The sequence below is a fragment of the Gymnodraco acuticeps genome, unplaced genomic scaffold (assembly GCF_902827175.1).
Source record: "Gymnodraco acuticeps unplaced genomic scaffold, fGymAcu1.1, whole genome shotgun sequence".
Classification (NCBI taxonomy): Eukaryota; Metazoa; Chordata; class Actinopteri; order Perciformes; family Bathydraconidae; genus Gymnodraco; species Gymnodraco acuticeps.
The window spans coordinates 214,728-236,243 of record NW_022990647.1 but is presented as its reverse complement, the minus strand read 5'-3'; the positions used below and the strand labels follow the sequence as shown (position 1 = coordinate 236,243).

At 39.6% G+C, this 21,516-nt stretch overlaps 1 protein-coding gene across 5 annotated transcripts in view; it reads left to right on the top strand.

The window, feature by feature from the left end:
- Positions 1–1,039: 1,039 nt before the first annotated feature.
- Positions 1,040–21,516, top strand: part of LOC117554801 (neprilysin-like) — a 33,854-nt gene continuing 13,377 nt past the window's right edge. The window contains exons 1-4 of one of the 5 annotated variants that reach the window (XM_034229325.1): positions 1,040–1,440; positions 4,521–4,697; positions 5,788–5,823; positions 8,314–8,475. In XM_034229325.1, coding sequence (XP_034085216.1) covers positions 1,398–1,440; positions 4,521–4,697; positions 5,788–5,823; positions 8,314–8,475 — 418 coding nt within the window. In that variant the 5' untranslated portion in view covers positions 1,040–1,397. Of the gene's footprint in view, positions 1,441–3,507; positions 3,693–3,779; positions 3,799–4,520; positions 4,698–5,787; positions 5,824–8,313; positions 8,476–21,516 lie in introns of those variants that run through there. The other 4 variants (XM_034229329.1, XM_034229327.1, XM_034229326.1 and 1 more) reach the window with 4 other exon arrangements.

The following is a 21,516-nucleotide window of genomic DNA, read 5'->3' as shown; positions in this document are numbered from 1 at the left end:
ACATGAGATGGCTTGGATGCAGTTAGATAAGTTAAAATAAATACAATAGAGACATTAAAAAGTCTCTATTGTATCTATATGTGCATAGTGTCCTCCCTTTTCCTATCTGTCTTCAGCTGTAATAGCTAATTAAGGCAAAAATCCCAATGGGGAATATTCAGCATTTAAAGGTTTGAGTGACCATCATTAACCCCTGCTTGACAGACCGCATGACTCTGACAAGCCACTGATAACAATGACACATTTTTTCTCTGCAGTGATGTAGTCATCGTTTTTTTCTCTCACTTTAATGTAGTTTTCACTTTTAAACCCAAAACCCTAATGTGTTTGCATAGTTAATCGCTGCTGACCCTTCAATGATCTTTGCTATTCTACATCAGATCAAAAGGCCATATGTAACATAACAGCTCTAAAACACAGTAGACGGCTCAAAGTAAAAGTTTTTTTTATGGGGCTCGATAGTGAGCCATGTCACAATAAAACACAAAAATGTATACTTTGTTCACGAACCACTTGTGGTAATGAAGATCGCAGAGCTACCAGGTTTTTAGTGTACAGTCAAAGGTGCTGGAGAGAACCTCTTACATTTAGCATGGAAGGCCCAAGAACATTGTTGGTTCAACCACTGTGGTATTTGACAACATTTAGCAAACATTGAAGTGGTCTGACTGCAGTTTAAAACAATGGTGAATTGAAGATGTGTGAATGTCTTGTTTATCAGAAGACAAAATACAAATAAACCATGTATTGACTCTGTCTGAAACTAACCATTAGCCATTCTGAATAAGTGAAGCTATACATTCACTAGAACCTGTTTTTTTGTTGTTGCTATTATCACTTGCTTACAAAGTGCTTTTGATTAAAAGCTCTATTAATGCAATAAAAATAAACCCTACAACACATCACTTCTCTTACTTACTGTATTCACCTGAACCTGCGCTGGAGCTATTTAGGTGCCACTGACAGCAAGTGCCTCTGAAAGGGTCCGCCCTGACGGAGGAGGCAACGACTTGGAGGAACTTCATAGAGCTGCTTCACTGCCTCACTATACTGTATGTCACAGGCTGTATAAATATGGGATCTCCCCCCCTGTGGATCACACACTTGAACAATTGCGCCCGCGCAAGAATCTGATGGGTCATTTGAATACAGCGATCCTCTCTGGGTAGATGAGGTACAGTATAGTAGGTAGTTGTATAGTGAAGAGTCTTTGCGTGAGCGCGTGTGTTTTTGTGTGAATGTGCACTCCTAGAATAGAAAGCCAAAGGAAGAAGAAGAAGAAGAGACAAGCAGGATCGGTTTGCGCCTTGTTGAAATCCAGGGTGAAGCAAATAGGTAGTGTGTAACAGATCAGCTCTTCGCGCACCCTTTGTGGATTTAATGGATCAACGGATGTGATGCCAATATATATCATCGACCGAAAATTTCCCGACACATCTGGTAAGTCGCTCACGCATCCAGAGCGCGTATTATAACGATGTGCCATCTGTGTGCGTCTCCCTCTGCGTGCATGTGTGCGCGTGATTACATTATATTTGCGTGTGCCCGTGTGCCGGCTGGGTGACACGGGGCAGCATGCACCAGTTGATCATGCCACCCCCCTCAGAATTCCCGACGTGCAACAGGAGATGAGGACCTGGCATGCATTTAACTTGGTCCTGCTCACTGTGTGTGCTGAATATGTGTTCAGTTGCATGAGGTCCTATCAGAAAACACACTTTAATTAATGTCTTAAGCTCCTGAAAATCCTAAACTTACTTTGTGGTTTTGGTTCATTGCATATGGGCTGTAAGTGTACTAATGGTGTTTTAAGTGCGGTGCTATATTCCTTACTATGCCTCAAAAAGGTTTTTTCCAATTGAGTAATGGTTAATAGATTAAACTGCTATCAGAAAAACTAGTTGGAACTTCATTTCAGCAAAATCAAAGCACCTTTTGGCTTCCTGTGTGCAACCCTGTGCCGAAACAGAGAAGGTGTTATTGTAAATTAAAGTAGGCCACATTCCTGTATTATTCAACCTCAAATTAGGTACATGACATGTTCATAGCTTTCACAAATGTAGGTTGTTAAAAAAAGACTTTGTGCAAGTCTTGGTTTACTTGTGTGTGTGCAGACACGCAGGGCGTGTCAGTGAATTATGGGTTTAATTTTGAAGAGGTTAGCAAGGTCTCACTAGGGACTGTTTATGTTTCAGATAAATCTTGACAGACACGATAAAGAGCTTTCAAACCATTCAGGAAAAAAACAGAGCCACAATGCGTAAAGTAAAGTCAATGACTGCTTCCTGCAACAAGAGCAGTAACTCCAGCAGCAGAAATGGCAGCTCACCTTAAAAATAACTCACACACATACAGTAGGTGTTTATCCCTAACAGAGCAAACATCCTTAAAGGCATCATTGCCATGCACATACTACACTAAGACACTCCTTTATCCATCCAGAAGCAATTTTGAGAGGGAATGAGAATGACCTGACTTCAAACAGGTGCAATTCCTATATCCTACCAAGGCATATAAAGACACACAGCAGTTATCATTATGGGTGAGTGATACATAAGTGCAGGTACGTGCTCCTTAAGATTCATACCTAACGTGCCTCGGCTCACTCAAACATGATTTAGGACCTCTCAGTGTCCCTCTCTGTTTTTACGCCCCCTCCCTTTCTCTCGCTCATTTTTGTACATTCCTTCACTCCGGCTTTATGTCCCTATTTCCAAGACATTTGACAGGCATTTTCATTTCTTGGCATGCCACCTGTCAGGATTAGAGCAAATGAATATGCAACTTCTCCAATGCTGACACGCATGCATGGTTTTATTAGAGTTGTGGGACGGCTGTCACTGTGATGTGTTTGCTCGGACAACAAAGAAAAGAAGAACAAAAAGTTGACACAAAGTTCCTGCCCCCTCCCTCAGCCAGTCAGAGTCAGGTTGACAGGAAGTTCTGATTAACACTTTAACTAGTGTCCTTCTACTGTCTCCTCTACTGTTTTCAGCCTTCAATCACTCATTTTCTGCCCATATTGTCAGTTGTCCTTATCCCTGTTGTTGAATTGCATGCTTCAAACCCAAACACTTCAAAAAGAAAAATATCTATTACATGCACGGCCACCATGTCCTAAAGTAAATCTTTTGACCCAGAGTGAAGTCCTGCATGCTGTCGGGTTAGTGTGGAGTTGGGAAAGCAGCCTGTTGGGAGCTGTGGTTGGTGTAATACAGCATTACCAGCCCGGATAATGACTGTAACTGGGGGAGTGTTCTTTACTTTGGGCTATTGTTTGGTCATGAAACAGAATGATAGGGGATTTGGAGGTTCAGCAGAACTGTTGTTATTATATTCATATAGTCGGTGTGTATGTGGCTTTCTTCTTGCTCAAAGGAAGCTAAGAGACTTTGTCCTTTATTTGTGTGTCGCTCTCATCTCAGCACGCCCAAAGAGAGACCCACCCATCTGCACAGATGCCTCATGACACCAGCTTGTAAAAGTGTGTGTGAGAGCATGGCTGTGGATGTGTGTGTGTGAGTGCGTGTCCATGCGTGTGCGCCTTCGGTGAGGGATTAAGGATGAATTGCCTTCAGAGATAGACTTAACTGGTCGTTACACAAGCTTTGTGAAGTTCTCACTTGGCCCCAGAGAGGAAAACAACAGTGAGTAGCAGAGGAAAGGTCTCTCTTGGTTTCTACTCTTCAGAGGTGTGTTTCTTCTTTTTTTTTTTTTTCGAGCAAACTGCTACTCGATATAAGAACTTCCATTGTTCTCACCTTTCTCTTCGAGACTGGTTAAAAATACAATATTATGGTTTGTCTTTTATTCTCTTAAGTTTTCTTATGACTCTCAGGGGTGTTTTATCTTTCTCTCAATCATTGTATTGTTTTTCTTTAGCTTGCGCTTAATAATTCTGAAGACATTCTGTTTGCATTAACACTGTTGACATATCTTTATATTTTGATTGAAAGTAGTAAGTTGCCAAAGTAATAACATCTTCAATCTTGAGAATTTGCAAACAGCAAATGTTTGGAATGTTTGCTTGATGGTTCAATGATGAATTGATTTTGGGAATTGGATTTTTAAATGATGCTGATACAATTGAAAATACATGTTTTCATGACAAGTCTTAGATTCTTTAGTTCATTTTTAGTTCACATTTGAAAAATATATATTCTTTTCCAAATATAATGCATGTGACTCTCCTTGTTTTCTTCTGTTTACGGCTGCAACTAATGCTTATTTTCATTATCAATAAATATATCCCTTTATATTTCTACCAGTTCATTAATCATTAAATAAAATGGCAAAATTGTAAAAAAATTTCACAAAGCCCAAGATTACATTGTTTTGTCCTACTGTACCTACAAAAATACCAACAGGAAACTACTCAGTTTAAAAGGACAAACTCAGAGAAACAGCACATTCTCTAATTAAGGAAGCTGCACCAGCAAATGTTTGCCATGTTTCTTTGATGAATGGCATTACATTTGTTGACTCATTTATTTTTGCTTTGTTTTTCTCCCTCTCCTCAGGTGAGTTGATACAGCCGGCAGCTAAAGGAGGAGACCTGAGAATGACAGAGACAAACCCCCCCAAGCTGGCTAAGAAGCCTCGCTGGACCTCCCTTGAGGTCGGCCTCATTACTATTGTCTCCTTGCTCTTCATCGTCATCGTCGCCCTCATTATCCTTTTTGCAGCACAGAAGACTGGTGAGTGCTGAATAAGGAGTAAAGAGTGAGAGTGAAATATACTTATATGAAAACTTAAGTGGGGATAACAGACTCAGGTTGATAAGATGTTCAGCTGATAGGACATTCTTTGTTTTACTAGTTTTTTTCACCTCAATATTGAGTGCATTTTTCAGGACTTTAGAAGCTGTGCACATGCACTCACTGTCACTTCCAGCTGGAGTTGAATGTTAAGCGTGAAGGACTATGATTTAAGAGCAGTACTTTGTTCAGGTGAATAGAAGACGCTCGAGTTGTGTGCTTTTAAATCAAAGTGCAAAAGTACAACCACTGTGCCAGAAAGATGAATGCAGCGTGCAAATGTCCTTTTTAGAGTTTCCTTTGTGGTCTAATGACTTTTTACACAACAATATGCACCTTCAAAGCATTGTTATATTTTACAGTTCAGACTTTTGTGTTGATTAAGAATGGTGTAACCGATTATTTATAATGGACAAAGGGAAATCAAACAGAAAACCCCACACAACTATATTTATTTATAATCAATCCTGCTTCATTCAGATCAAGCCTACAATATGAGTACCCCATGTTTTTTAATCATTAATATATTGACTTGGATATCAAATGTATTTAACTACTACTGACCTAAAGTCACTCTTCCATAACATTAGGATTTGTTATTCACTAATAAGTCCAAGGACTACGGATCACGTGTGTGTTTTGCTATTATTATCTTCAGCAATCTCGTGTTTGATAAAGGTTTACACTTCTCTGTCAGGAGAATTCGAGAGTTTAATGACTCTATCTATGTATGTACCTGTGTGTGAACATGTGTTCACATTATTGTCATTGCTTATAGCAAATCAAGCAGTGTTAATATATAAAGACATGACAGGTGTGTGTCAGTATATGTCAGCCTGAATATGATTAACAGTTTAGCATTTACATTTTCCAGACAGAATGGAAGCAACACTTCTAAGTTGTTTAGGGATATATGGTTTGTATAACAAGTAATACATTAAAAGGTAAAGCAAAGTGTTATAATATAATGTATTTACTGATGACTTCAAAAATGCCACATAATAATTGTTTCTTTTTCATATCTCTGTAGAAGAAATCTGCACCACAGCTGACTGCACGCAGTCAGGTAAGCACTGTGTGTTTTGTGTGTTTTCTTTGGTCTCATTCTGAGGGCCTTAATTTTTCTCTGAGGGGAAATCAAATGTTGAACATTTAGTGAGTGATGCAGAAGGTATTCAAAAAAGTGATCAAACAATCAGAAACAGTTCTTATCGACAGAAACATGTTCCAAAGGTTTATTGGTTTTGGATGATCTCTGAACAACTATACAAGATAAGTGGAGAAACTGAACTACTTAATCAAATGCATTAGTATGTTTGTGTTCAACGTGTGTCCAAAATGTCCAAATCTGAACACTTTATTTTCTCAATTTAGTAGAATTTTTTTTCATATAGTAAAAAAATAAAATAATAACTCTTTCTCTAGTTTCCAGCAACAGATGGCCATTTCTAACAATGCATTTTTGGGGAACTAAACTCCCCATTCAGTCAGATTTGACAGACTTCACAAGAGATCTCTCAGCTGCCTCATGTTATCTAATTGCAGCTGAAAAAAGTTCACACAAGTTCAGAACTGGTGCCAAAGTATCCCATGTGTGCCATGATACTGCTTTATATTTGCAAATGTGTATTCACAGTTCAATTTTAAGGGGCTTTTAGGTGCATTATGTTATTCCTTGCTTCTCGAAGAATACACATTTTGTCAAGCTTCTTAAAATTGAGGTGGTCCATAATCTGACGTGCTGCTTGATAAATTCATGCTAATTTTGAGACGCGAACATGAATTTAACTCTCATATTCGTCCATTCACTGAAAGATTTAATCCAGCAGAAGGTTAGCTTAGTTTAGCTTAGCACGAAGATTGCAAACAGGTATAATCGGCTATCGCATAGCTGTTTCTGTAGCAAACAAAATCCACAGCTATAAAGCTGACATGTGGCAGGCTTTAGCGACCTCCTAGAGTCCTTGCTGTTTGAATGGCAACACCAAAGTGATAGTTAAAAAAATATTCCAGCATGCTTTCCTGTAATCACACAGAAACTTTACACTAAATACATTATATTTTTGCTACACTTCAGAACCTGTTGGCTGCTTCTTCTTACTGCATTGTTTATGCTAAGCTAACAAGCAAATGGCTTGTGTGTGAGTATGTGAGTGGTAGGCCTATTGATCTTCTCATTAATTCTTAGGAATAAAGTAGATCATATTTATCAATCAATAAATGCATCTGGCCTTCTTCCTACGGCTATAGTTTTCAATAGAATTGATAAGAAGATCATTCTAGTGCATAATGTCATACTACCAAGGACTTTGATATACATTGTGTTAGTTTAATTCACACTGTACAAATAACCTGCAGTATAATCAGGGGTGCACATAACTGGTACGCAGGTACGCATGCGCGGCATACATCTGAAATGCGTCACTTGTCTCACCAAGCGCATTTGCGTACCGGCGGACTTGTGAAGCATTTCCAGAAGGCGCTTCGATCACTGGACGACATAGCCGGTCGCCGTGCGCACAGACGGGGCTGCTGTTAACGTCGGTGTGTACAACGGAATTGTGCCACAACTTCTGGCGCGAGTTCCACGAGAGTGCTCCACTGGCGCCCACCGCTCCCATCAACGTTCAATACCACACCCCCCCTGTCGACGTTCGCGAAACAGAGGGGCTGTTACGCCCCTCTCTAGGAACAACACACACCAGTTGGAATTGGTCATAGTTACAAGGGTTTATTATAATTAAATAGTGGTGACAAAATAATAAAGGCATACAGCCTGGCACAAACAAAGTGCCAAATACGGATCAACAAAAAGAGAACTCCAAAAGAGAGTTTTACAGATTATACAGCGTAATAAGTAGTACCCAAAAAGGGAAACAAAACCTCACGTTAAACGTGGTACAAGTAACTGAAAAGGCTGCACAAAAACACAGCTGCTGCTAATCGACGGGCGCTAACCGCAAAGCGTCCCTGGATCCTATTTACACAATCGTACCACAGTACCTAACTAAACACAGAAACACTAGTTCAACACGCTGCTAAACAGTACAACTTTAACACAGGACACAAAAGCACTACACGTCAACCAAACGAATAAAGTAGCCTACACAAGAGGTGAGAGGCGTCTGTCCCACATCACAGAGCCTCCAGAGTGATGATCAGACAGTCACAGGCTTTGAAGTCATCTCCAGCAGATGCGCGCCGGCTGTGCGCTATTGGAGCGCGTCGGGCCCGGCATGCTCCAATCACAGTCTTCAGGAGGCGGACCAGGAAATGGGCAGCCAATTATGTCAGGGCTACCGCACAGCTCATTTACATGTCACACGCACCGCTGAAAACAATCAGACAGATGACTGAGCAGATATAAAACAGAGTCCGTAATAGGGCCGAACACAGAACTTTGCGCGGGTAGCCCTGAGTACCAAACATTGTATCCTGGTAGCCTACTCATTTGAGTAGCTCACTAAGAAAGTTATGTGCGCCCCTGAGTATGATATAGTTTCTGTCAGAACGTATTTTCTCCAGTTCCTCATATTTTTTCACTCTGTCCATGCAGCGTCTCGCCTAATTGAGAACATGGATGCTAACGTGAACCCTTGTGACAACTTCTATGAGTATGCCTGTGGAGGCTGGCTGAAAAAGAACATCATCCCTGAGACCAGCTCTAGATACAGTACCTTTGACATCCTACGAGACGAACTGGAGGTCATTCTCAAAGGTCAGACACCTACACACACCCACACAAACAAAGACCAACATTCAGTGAGACAAACATATGGACACCTAGTGTGTCTGTTTTCAGTAGAGTAATGGTACTTTCTTTACTCCATGATTAAGACGTGTTAAGCAAACTAGAAGGGTAAGTCATTTTCAATCCACTTGCTTCATAAGAGGAATGAGAACAGCTTGATTGAATTGTTTGAGAATGCGAGCTAAAGAGGACTGTACTTTAGGGACTGCAGCTCTATAGATATCACAGATGCCATGGGAGTTTGACTTCAGTCACACTTTGTGAGGGGAGAGTTTGTCAACACGAGCTGGCATTATAAGTGTGTGCGTATTCATAGCCGCGGGAAGTCATTTTGCTCAGTGGGTGCTGCCAAAAGTGAGGATGGAGCCGTTTAAAAAAACGGCTCCATCCTGTTTGTGTAAGGCGAGACACGGCAGGCAAAAACATCGTTTTTCATGCACTGGTCAATTTTGAGATGTTGTGCTATTTTGATTCCATAACGTGTTTTCTTTCAGGCTTTTGGAAGGAAAACGTACAAAATACACATTTAAGTGTTCATTTTACTATAGTTTGTCTATTTGCATCTGTATATTTCTCCTAAATTCACCAAAAGTTAGCATTCTAACGTAACATAAAGTATCGCGATCGCTGTTTGCACAATGTCATCGTTGGAAAAGCTCCGTCTCTCCTGCACAATGATCTCATAGTCATCGGATCCAAATATGGTCATTTCCTTTGTATCAGCAACCAATCGTGAAAGTACAAAAGGGTCTTAAACCAAGAAAATAAATCTCATTGGCTGGTGTCAATTTCTGACAACGTGATTCGTTCAGATGCATCACGTGGTGTGCTAAAACACTTCCTGGTTAGCTTTCCGCTAGAAATGTAAATCTCAAAATGGCAAAAGAACGGCGAAAAAAAACGTTCACATAGAAGACAACAACAATTGTCACTTGCACGAAGCAAGGTTATACAAAACACAAATGACCCGGAACATGAAATACCTTCACGGAGTGCGTCGAGGCGCAAGCTATCATCCAAAGAACAGGAGGGTTTAGCTAGCGCCTCACTGCAATCTTTAAAGTTCGTTTTCTCAAAATGAGTTTTTTCTCCTACTCTGAGTCCGAAATGTCCACTTCAGTTGCACTTACATACACCAAACCTTCTAGTTATATTCCTATCAATATTATGAAGGCTTTTACAGAAGGGTTTGTTCATATATCATTCATAGCCTGAATTATATAAGATTGTATACCTAGAAACATGGCGAAAATTGATATTTTAGGGCTGTTGACAATATTTTCTGATTTATGGAGTGATAAAGAGAGATATCCAAAATCCCTTCGGTGAAAGCCTTTGATGCTAATATGACTACAAAATAAAACGAGAATTTTGAACCTGGCTTTATCCAAAGTGCAGATTTCGGTTCCTGAAATGTGTTAAAATATGCGCAAATGTAATGAGATAATGGATCATTTATATATATTACTTTAGTTGTAGAGGTGGTGGGCTGAGGAGTAGCTGGTGGTCCACTCTTTTTATTGGGTTGTTTGTTGGAGAAAAAAATCCAAAATCCTTTTTTGCACCATTCTAGAAAGTTGTCACTCTGCAGTGTGTGTGTCGCGTCAATTACGTCACTCTCACAAGACCTACGACCTAGATGACTCGGATTTTACTTATTTGGAAAATAAATTCAAGCCACCTGATATATACAAATATATACTATGACTATTATATGCTACTGTATACAGCTAATTTTATTTTAAGTAAAATCATAACTATTTTATGTAGTTTAATCATTTTTATTTAGGTGGTCACTCAGTTTTTCAAATGTACACCACTCGCCAACAGGGGGTGCTGCAGCACCCCCAGCACCCCTACTTCCCGCGGCTATGTGCGTATTGGGACATTGCATCAGACGGTTTTCTGAAGACGTCAACACAAGGCAGTGAGAAATCTTAATTGCAAGTGTGCGTGTCTCAGGTGTTTTACCAGCTTTCAGCAAGGATTAGAGAGTCCTTGTGGTATAGTTGATACAGAGAGGGTCAAGTGCACCACGTATGTGTGCAGTGGGCGTTGGACGCGGGGGTACACCGTACCCCCATTTATTTAGAGCATGATCTTTTTTTTAATAGTCTAATAAATATAAAATCATTGCCAGTATTATTAGTTGCAAGTGTGTATTTGTTGTAATAATGACAAACATAATACATTTCACAGTAATTATAATAAAAACGATTTCCTTAAAAAAATATGATTCACGCTCGTGACCCCGCGGCGAGCTGGGGGTGTGTCAGCTCGCTCGCAGCCCGCTGATTTTGCGGCAGCTCTTTCCCTCAAGAACGCTAACGAAATCTCTATAATGGCAGGCAAACATTTTTTACTTGACTTATTTTCTAAAAAATATATAATTTACAAGAAGAAAGGGGCTAGCAGCACCGAAGCTACAAGTGAAGCTGCTACTAGACTAGTAGGCTACTACATCATCACAAGAGCCGCCTAAAGACGTGGATAATGCTAGAACTAACGTTAGCTGCGCTAGCAACGTTCCCCTGGCTAGCTCAAGCTCACCTTTCCCAGAGGTAAAGGTATGATCGTAGAGATGCAATTTAGACCTATACATTGTTTATGTAACTTATGTGCCAGTGTGTCCATGGTTTTGAGTCTGTGTGGTGAGCGCAGCGCCGTCTGCTTTTTGCAGTACAGTAACCAAAGTAGGACTAAGCATACCGGTAGTGTCTGTGGACCTGTCTGCCCGTTTTGTGAGAGCACTGCGCACTTGTGTGGCATTGTTTGGGATCACCTAATTAAAATAGCATCCCCACTACACCACTGTGTGTGAGCGCTTGTGGATTTGTGTGCTGGGGTCTATACGTCACCTCAAGTTGTCTTTGAGAAGGCCATTTGTGTCCTGAACAGAGGTTGCTAAATGTTCAAGGGGCACACATGGACAAACAACCCTCTTCATCTACCATACATCTTCTATGTATATGCCAGATAATTTCACTATAACAACGACAGTACAGATTGGCTGCAGAAGAAAATAAATGATTCCAAGAGGCGAGAGACTGATCCTTAGTGAGATAGAACAAGTAGAGTTTAAAGTGCAGCTTGTCTTGTCGACTCAGATCATTTGCACTAGGGTTGAGCACTCTGTCTTTCCTGTGATATATATATATTTGTATAGCTCAATATAACATGTATTAGAGTGTAAAGATTGCTTGTAATGTAGTCATTTCTATATTCTTTACCTCAAAGGGTGTTTGTAGTGGCGAATGTGCATCTTTATTTAATGTATCAATATTATAAAAGTGTTTTTAAAATAACTATTACAGTGTGTGATACAAAATACTGGTTCTTATGCCTTTACAATTATTTACCTGAACATGAGATTTGTTTTTAGAGATGTATAATTGAATATCTAACAAGCAGGGCATATTATCATAGATTTGTAGGAAAAGGATTTAGGAACAATTATGCATGTTAACTTTCTGTTTTACATTGCTAACAACCTTCCACTCTCTTCTCCTCTTCTCCATGCCTTAACATCCATAAACATCACACACAGGGGGGCAAAAGGAAAACAAACATTGCTCAACAAGGGCTCATTTTTGACATTTTGTTACTGTATGCGAGTGTACGTACATAACATATATATTTGTGTAAGTGTGTGTGGCCTCATTTCACACTTTGTTACATTTTGACTGCCTCTGAACATATTCAGCAGAGTTCCCACTGATATTTGCTGCCTGTCTGAAAGCAGACATAGAGGAAAAATACGCTTTTGCAACTAATGATGAGGTGCTGGCAAAAGTGCAAAGGTTGAGGTTTCAGAATCGCTGACTTGAACTGCTCTAAATGCTGCATTTACAGTAGAAAGCAATGGAGCAGCCAAGAACTGGTCGTAATCATTCAACAGCTTAAATCCCCACTAACCGTCAGTGCTGTGCTCGTTCCTTCATGGTATCTGGCTTACCAGTCGGAGATGGAATGTCTATACTTTCTACACATATTTTCAGGTTTACTCTGTGTTTGAAATAAATACAAATAGCACTGCATTTAAGATCATACTAGATATTCCCAAAGAACGTGTGCATCCTGTTTTCTTGCAGTGGAAATGAAAACCTCCTAGCTGTCAGAATTTATATTTTTCTTAGTGACTTATGCCTCGGCAGTCATAGGCCTTAGCAGAGTTGTGACCTCTACTCATCAAACATGTGACCTCTGATCCCGGGACCGGCTGCTGTGTCCTGCTTGGACACCACCGCCTGCTGATGGACGAATCCTTTTTTCTGTCAACAGCTGCAGGGGCACGAAAACACCTGGACACTGCAGTGGCGCTCTAGGCTGCATGACAGCAATAAAACAGGCTCTGCGAGTGTGTATGTGTGTGAAAAGCTGTGTAGATGTGTGGCTGCTTGTAAATACCTTGGATTGTTGGCTGCTGCTATAAAAGGCCATAAATGATTCATAATGAGGATCTGCACTGTGATTGTAGCCACAGCTCAATGTGTATGAGCATGCCTGTCCAAGTTTGTTTTTTCACCTCCCCCTAGTCAGGTGAGGCATACTTTGCAATAATATGCCTAATTGACCGTGAGTGTTTTAATTACAAATAAGCTTGTGTCAGGAAGGGGAAAGGGACAACAGACAGAAGAGGGTGACATAAATCATTTTTATCCAAACTAACAAAAATAGCAGAATAGTTCTGGTGGAATTACAATGAATAGTATTACTGTAGTAGGGTGATATAAGACAAGTCAGATGAGATACACATGAGCTACAGGGATTCGGGTAACATAGAGTAGAACTTTGTAGCCAGAGGATGATGCTATATTGAGAAAAGCTTTGAGGATTGGTCAGGAAATGTGAAACGGTATGTGGTAGTCATCTCCAAGCTAAGCTCTATGATGCGTGCATCCTTCTGGGCTGGGCATGTACGTAAGTGCACTGCTACATTTCTGTATCACACAAAGTGTACTTGCATGACTCCAGGTCTAAATCGTTCAGAGAAGATATGACTTGACGTCGACAACACAGAAACCAGCTTATGTTTGTTATGACATTTGACATCAAGTATCAAAGCATGCTGCTAACAGCCAGAGACTGGATGTCTCTGTTTTTCATGTGATAACAATAACCGAGACATAAGTTATGTCAAACAATATGGACTGCAATAAGACGTGTGAGATAAACGGTGCGTTCATATGACCTTTTGTGATTTTAAAATGTAAAATTCCAGTCAGGACCATTGCACAACACCATTAATTCTGTACTTCTCATAAACATATCAAATAAAGATAGCAGACCAGATGTCAGTGGCCAAGTAAAGCAATATGAATACTAATGCAGTTATTCTTGGCCAACTAAAATATTGTGACAAAAAAAATCCTGAATTGAATATGTTTTAGCCAGCGAGGATATGAAGAACAGGAAAGAGTTTAGACCTCCACTAAGGTAAAACATCTGCACTGTGAGCTGTTTCTCAGCCAACTCTGTGCTGGGTATGTGACATAACTTTATTTATGAAGTAAGACAAGCCAAGGGGCATTACTTTTACTGACGACATGTTACTGAGGGGAGAAATCAGGATTTCACCAAAATCAAAGGTATCAATATGATGGAGCATAAACACTACTTTTGCTAGAACTGGATAACTGTTTTAAACAACCACTTTAATGATTTGATCTATTTAAATAGTCACACCATAGTTTCAAAGTTAGATGAATACAGTAAATGCAATGACGGATGTTTGTATCTAAATGAACCTTGGAAAGTGTAACTACCTTCTTTCCTACATTTTAATATAGATAGGTCATGCTTTTGATAAAATACCTAGATTTTAACTTACTATACTCCCGGAGCCGTTGAAAATCTAGATAATTTCTCTCATTGCGCAACTCCTAAACAAGACGAATACCAAAAAAACCTTGTGTTGCAAACACAATTTATAATTCCATAAACCTTTAATCCAAGTACTTCAACAAACCTTTGCATTTCCAAGAACTTCACTAAAGCACTTCTGTGTTGTTGTACTGGTTTGAATGACTTCTTAAACTTAATCTATGTTTTATGTGTCTTTATATGTGTTTTTCCTTACAATTGCTGCAATGTAAAGCAATGACTGTAAAATAAGTGTTATCTTAAAATGGCACACACACAGAACAAACACGTTTTTTGGTGCTGATTGAGACTCACTCTCATAAAGTGTCAGCTCATTTTATTTTCAACTTCGTTCACAGCTTCTGTGAGTATGGTAATAATGGCCTGAATAAATGTTTCATAATGATAAACTGCAAGCGGACTTCTCCCTCAAAACACTGCAATGGGAATGCCAGTTGGAACGACAGTCAGTCAAGGATAAAATGGCAATGCAAAGAGAAGAAACAACATTCGAATTCTGTATCATGCTGAGTTGTTCGGCTGAAATTTCAAACAAACATCAGGTGGCAGAAAATCCATTCTCAAATAAATCCAAACGTGCACAAATATGGGGTGAGAGTGTGTGTGTTTGACAGAGAGAGGGTAAGCCTTTGCTGTGGTTCAACATTAGCACCAGGTAGTCAGTAATCCAATCATAAACACATAATCTGTGCCCTTTTGCAGGAAGCACCCCATGAAGGGTCTCTATCTCAGTATTCATTAAGATTAAATGAGCACATAAATAGTGCACACACGATAATGAGAAAGCAGGAGGATTAGACAAATGAAAGGGTAGAAAGAGGCTGAAAGGCAGCCTTGTAAAGTTAAACAAGAAGAAATACAGAAAATAATCATCTCAGATCATTGACCAAATAAAAATAATGAATATAGATTAGTGTGAATTAAATGTATTATACTGGGGCTGCCGAGTTAAATGAGACTGACTTTCCATAAATCATGCAATAACGGAGCAGGTTTTTAAGACAAGATGAACTACTGTGACATTCAATGAAATTAAAGAAAGGGATAAACCTTGTTTAAAATATGCTTTATTTAACTTTCTTTATGATTGGCCCTGTCAGTAAGTCTTGAACATTACAAAGAAAGACAACCATCCTTATCTTTTGATCCTTACTCACTCACAGTGACATGAGGGATGGACTCAGGGGAGATGGGCAATTTACTTTGTATTTTCAAGATCCATCCTCTTTCCTTTATTGAGCTTTGCATTGCATTAGGATGTGCAGTATGATGGTGTTTGATCCCTATGCAACATTTACAAGAGATTGCCTTATAAGTGACAGGCTGAAGCCATGAGTTGTGTGATAGTTTATTTATCAATCCAATGAGCATATTTCCTAAAACTAAGCCTAACTATCATTCCAAGTTGGATTACCTTAATATATAAAATGTAGTTTCAATTATGTGAACTGTGGCATTGTTTATTTTCGCTCATTGTATTGTGAAAGTGGCAGGATTAGTTTCAGCAGTTGGGTTGAACATAGCCTACTTTGTTTGCTTCATGGTTTATGTGGCAAGCTGAAAGCCACATGCATATTTACCTTAATCCTCCACTTTATATTTGTATTCTGTGAGGAATAAGGGATCTAAGGTAATTGATAGACTGATGATGACTAATACACTCATTGTACTGGAGAAACCATGGTTTACACAGCTTCACTCAGAGGGTTTCAACAACTAAAGGCTTTGTGATTGACTTGATGCTTAGCTATGAGATATCTATGATTTGTCTATTGCTCGAAAAAGTATTAATCTGAGGGATGGACTAATACTTAAATGAAACTGCACACATCAGACAAATGTTTAGCAATGTTAGAGCTCTCAATCATCAACCCTCAACATCGATTATATTAAATAAACAATTACATTACATTGCATTTGGCTGACGCTTTTATCCAAAGCGACTTACAAAGTGCATTCGACCAAGAATATACAAACTTGAAGAAAACAGAATCATATAAGTACATTAGGTTTCATAGAGCCAAAACGTTTCAAGTGCTACTCAACTGGCTTTAGACAAGCCAGTCCTTTATTAGTATATAAGGGCTTTGTTAGTAATGTTATTGCTCGAAGTGGAGTCGAAAGAGATGAGTTTTCAGTCTGCACCGGAAGATGTGTAAGCTTTCTGCTGTCCTGATTTCAATGGAGCTCATTCCACCATTTTGCAGCCAGGATAGCAAACCCACGTGTTTTTGCTGATGGGAACTTGGGTCCCCCTCGCAGTGCGGGTGCAGCGAGCTGTTTGGCTGATGCGGAGTGCATGTGCTGGGGTGTACGGTTTTACCATGTCCTGGATGTAGGAAGGGCCAGATCCATTCGCAGCATGGTACGCAAGTACCATTGTCTTGAAGTGGATTCTAGCAGTTATCGGAAGCCAGTGAAGGGAGCGGAGGAGCGGCGTGGTGTGGGAGAATTTAGGAAGGTTGAAGACCAGACGAGCCGCTGCATTCTGGATAAGCTGCAGAGGTCGGATGGCACATGCAGGTAGACCAGCCATGAGGGAGTTGCAGTCAAGGCGTGAGATGACTAGAGCCTGGCCCAGAACTTGCGTCGCTTTCTCGGTCAGCTGGGGACGTATCCTGATGGCGTTGGTGAACTCCAGTTCGAAACCCGCCTCGGCCGCCACTGCATCAGGCCGTTGTGTCCTTGGGCAAGACACTCTACCCGCATTTGCTCCTGTGGGTAATGTCTACAGTATTGACATTTACATGTCTAATATGTAATTGTAAAGCGCTGTGAGCGGCTAAAGAACTATTTTGTGTTCTTGATAGCTATGGACTGACTCAGCATGTGACGGAGCCCACGCACAATAAGGGGCACACTCTGGACTTAATTATCTCAAAGGGTCTGAATATCTCTAAGGTTGTGGTGACTGATGTTGCACTCTCTGACCATTCCTGTGTTTTCTTTGAGAGCTCTATTTCTGTTCACAAAAATGTTCAAAAAGAGGTAACCACAAAACGATATTTAACTGAAAATACTAGGGAAATGTTTACTCAGAATTTTTCTTCCACACTTGCCCCTGCCAACATCTCAGTAAATGAGCTAGTAGATCATTTTAATTCAAAAATTAAAAATGTTATAGATGCCATTGCTCCAACTAAGGTAAAGGAAGTGTCTGGCAAGAAAATATCTCCATGGAGAAAGGCCATGAGCGTGAAAACAGAAAAAAGAGAATGTCGAAAAGCTGAACGCAGGTGGCGAAAAACAAATCTCCAGGTTCACTTTGAAATCTATAAAGAGAGACTTGGCCTTTATAATTTGGAATTGAAAAACGCACGACAATCGTTCTTCTCTGACATCATTACCAAAAACAAAAACAACGCACGTGCCTTGTTTGCTACCGTCGACAGACTAACTAACCCCCCAGTGTCAGTAGCCTCTGAATTTCTATCCACCAGGGCGTGCAATGATTTTGCCTCCTTCTTCACTGACAAAATTCAGAACATCAGACAAGCAGTCAGTGCCTCTGCATCAGGAACAGCAAATGTGTTGTCCCCATCTCCACTTAACATCAATTCAGACATCATGACACAATTCCATCAGATTAATGATAAAAACCTAGAGGACATTATTCAACTTCTGAAATCCTCCTCTTGCTGCCTTGATATTATTCCAACAGGATTTTTCAAAGATGTTTTGCCTTGCATGGCCTCAGATCTACTTCATATAGAAGAATAATAATAATAATCTAGATGCTTCAGTAATGAACAATTACAGGCCCATATCAAACCTGCCATTTCTAGGTAAGATCATTGAAAAAGTTGTTTTTCAACAGTTGAGTAATTTCTTGCATTTAAATAACTGTTTTGATGTGTTCCAGTCAGGCTTTCATCCAAACTACAGCACTGAGACTGCTCTTGTAAAGGTCTTTAATGACATCCACTTAAACACAGACAGTGGCAGAACTTCAGTGTTAGTATTATTAGATCTCAGTGCTGCGTTTGACACTGTTGACCACAGCATATTACTAGACCGACTGGAAAACTGGGTGGGACTTTCGGAAACAGTTCTAAATTGGTTTGAATCCTACTTAAAGGACAGAAACAACTTTGTTTCTATAGATAAATACACATCTGAGTTGACAAATATGACATGTGGGGTTCCTCAAGGCTCCATCTTGGGGCCTCTTCTCTTTAACATCTACATGCTACCACTGGCTCAGATAATGAAGAACAACAAAATAAGTTACCATAGCTATGCAGATGACACACAAATTTACGTAACAATTTCACCAGGAGACTATGCTCCAATTCAAACACTGAGTAAGTGCATTGAACAAATCAATAACTGGATGTGTCAGAACTTTCTCCAATTAAACAAAGATAAAACTGAGGTAATGGTTTTTGGAGCCAAGGCAGAACGTATAAAAGTTAGCGCTGAGCTTCAGTCTGCAATGTTCAAAACAACAGATAAAGCCAGAAATCTAGGTGTAGTCATGGACGCTGACCTGAATTTCAACAGTCACATTAATACAGTTACTAAATCAGTTTACTATCACCTAAAGAACATATATAGGATTAAAAGACTAATGTCACAGCAGGATTTGGAAAAACTTGTCCATGCTTTTATCTTCAGTAGACTCGACTACTGCAATGGTGTCTTCACAGGTCTCACTAAAAAATCTATTAGAAAGCTGCAGCTGATTCAGAACGCCGCTGCTCGAGTCCTCACTAACACTAAGAAAGTGGATCACATCACTCCTGTTCTGAAGTCTTTACACTGGCTTCCTGTGTGTCAAAGAATAGATTTCAAAATACTGCTGCTGGTTTATAAAGCACTGAATGGTTTAGGCCCAAAATACATTTCTGACCTCCTGCTAAATTATGAACCATCCAGATCTCTCAGGTCTTCAGGGACTGGTCAGCTTTCTGTCCCCAGAGTCAGAACTAAACATGGTAAAGCAGCGTTCAGTTATTATGCTCCAAATATCTGGAACAAACTCCCAGAAACCTGCAGGTCCGCTGCAACTCTGACTACTTTTAAATCCAGACTAAAGACTTTTCTTTTTGTCGCTGCTTTTAATTGAACTATTCATATCTTAGACTGCACTGTAACTTTTATCCATGTACTTTTTTTTCTTTTAATGTTTAATTGACTGCACTGTAACTTTTATCCATGTATTTTTTCTTTTAATGTTTATTTTATTAGCTTTTCTTTTTAATAACTGATTTTAAATGCCATTTTCTTAATCACTTTCATTTTTTGTAAAGCACTTTGAATTGCCTTGTGTTGAAAAGTGCTATATAAATAAACTTGCCTTGCCTTGCCTTGTGAGCACCTGTAAAAGTGCTCTAATAAAAAAAAAAAAAAGTATTATGTTGTAAAGCGTGTATCTGCTGCAGCGGGTTGTAGCAGCGATGTTTGCAATGAAGGACAGTTTGTTATCTAGGGTCACACCCAGATTCCTTGCAGTCTGAGTCGGGGAAACAACAGAGGGGCTGATGTTGATTGTTAGGTCAAGAGTGGGACAATCTTTTCCAGGAAGAAAAAGCAGTTCAGTCTTGTTGAGCTTGAGGTGGTGAGCAGACATCCACCGAGAGATGTCCGCTAGACAAGCAGAGATGCGTGCGACGACCTTGGTTTCTGAACGGGGAAAAGACAGAATTAATTGGGTGTCGTCAGCGTATCAGTGGTATGAAAATTACTCTAAATTACCATAAACAACATCCATAGCAATCACAAAATCTACAATTTACATACATTTTGCATTTTAAAGGAAGTTAATCACATGCACTTAGATTTAAGAGATATACAAGGTCCCTTGTTCATGATGTTGCCCCCATAAACCAAATAGACACATCATAAATCCAACATACTCTGCACAATATTGCAAATACTTTTCAAAATGAACAGCTGCATACAGTTTATTTTCACATGGAGAAAAATGTAGAACCTATAATGTACCTATCATGATCCTTAAGCTAAAACGGACCTATAATGTATGTAACCAAGTGGGGCTGTGTCATGGAGTTATGAGCAGGTGTTAAGGATTACAGGGATCACACCAAGACGCTTCTATTTCCCTCCGTACTTAAACAACTGTGTGCTTTAAATCATAAATAATAATAGCTAGAACTAACGCTTGTTGAAGCGACTCAGTCCGGAATTGAGCTCCTAATCCCTGACATGGCAATCCTTTTCTAAAATTGTCTTTAAAAATATTCCCATGCTTCCCGTGAGCCCCCACAAACTAGAAGGAACTGCAGAATGTTTAATGATTTGGTACCCAAAGAAAAGTCATAATCATATCTTTGAAGTAAGTTGAGCAAAAGTTTAAGATACCAGTTGAGTAGGCTGCTGTCTGCTGAAAAAACAGCAGCGCATCCTGAAGGAATGGTTACACTAAAGCTAAAATATGCAACTGTGTCGGCCTTGAGGCAGCACAGAAGAAGTATATTGGTTGTGCCATTCTCCTCTCCCTCACTGGAGAAAGTTTACAATAAATTCCAACACTTATCACTCATTTTGATTAGCTGTCTACCTAGAAACACTATGTAGCCTCCGGCTGAGCTAACTGGCGTACTATGCCAACAACAGGTGTTGAAGAGGCAATGAATGCAGACAATAAAACAAGCAATGGTGTACACTTCTCTTTTTAAATTAACTTTTACTGCTACATCTTCAGCTTAGTTGCTTCTTAACTGCTTTTCATATTTTAGTATATGATTTCCCTTCTTTCAAGTCACTAGGCTTGCTTTAAGACTGCAATGATTCAAATTCGATTTATAGCAAGCAGAGATTCAATTATGCATTGCATTTTTCAATTGTGATCTATATGACAATGTTGACCTCTACAACAAATGACCCAAATAATCTTAACCACTCAAACGTAAAGATTAATTGCACTGCAATACATTGCTTTTGTTTAATCATTTGTCAGTCATTTGAAGCAAAGATTGGCCATGCACAGTACAAGGGAAATGTTATGATCCTACACTGGTGTACTAGTCATTGATATGCGTTCCTGGTCTAGGAAATTAATTAATAAAACGTTCCATTGCATTAAAGCGTTAGATTCAACTGTTGTATTGTCATATGCACACAAAAATGTAAACTGTATAATGTCTGTTTTCTTAAGGAAAC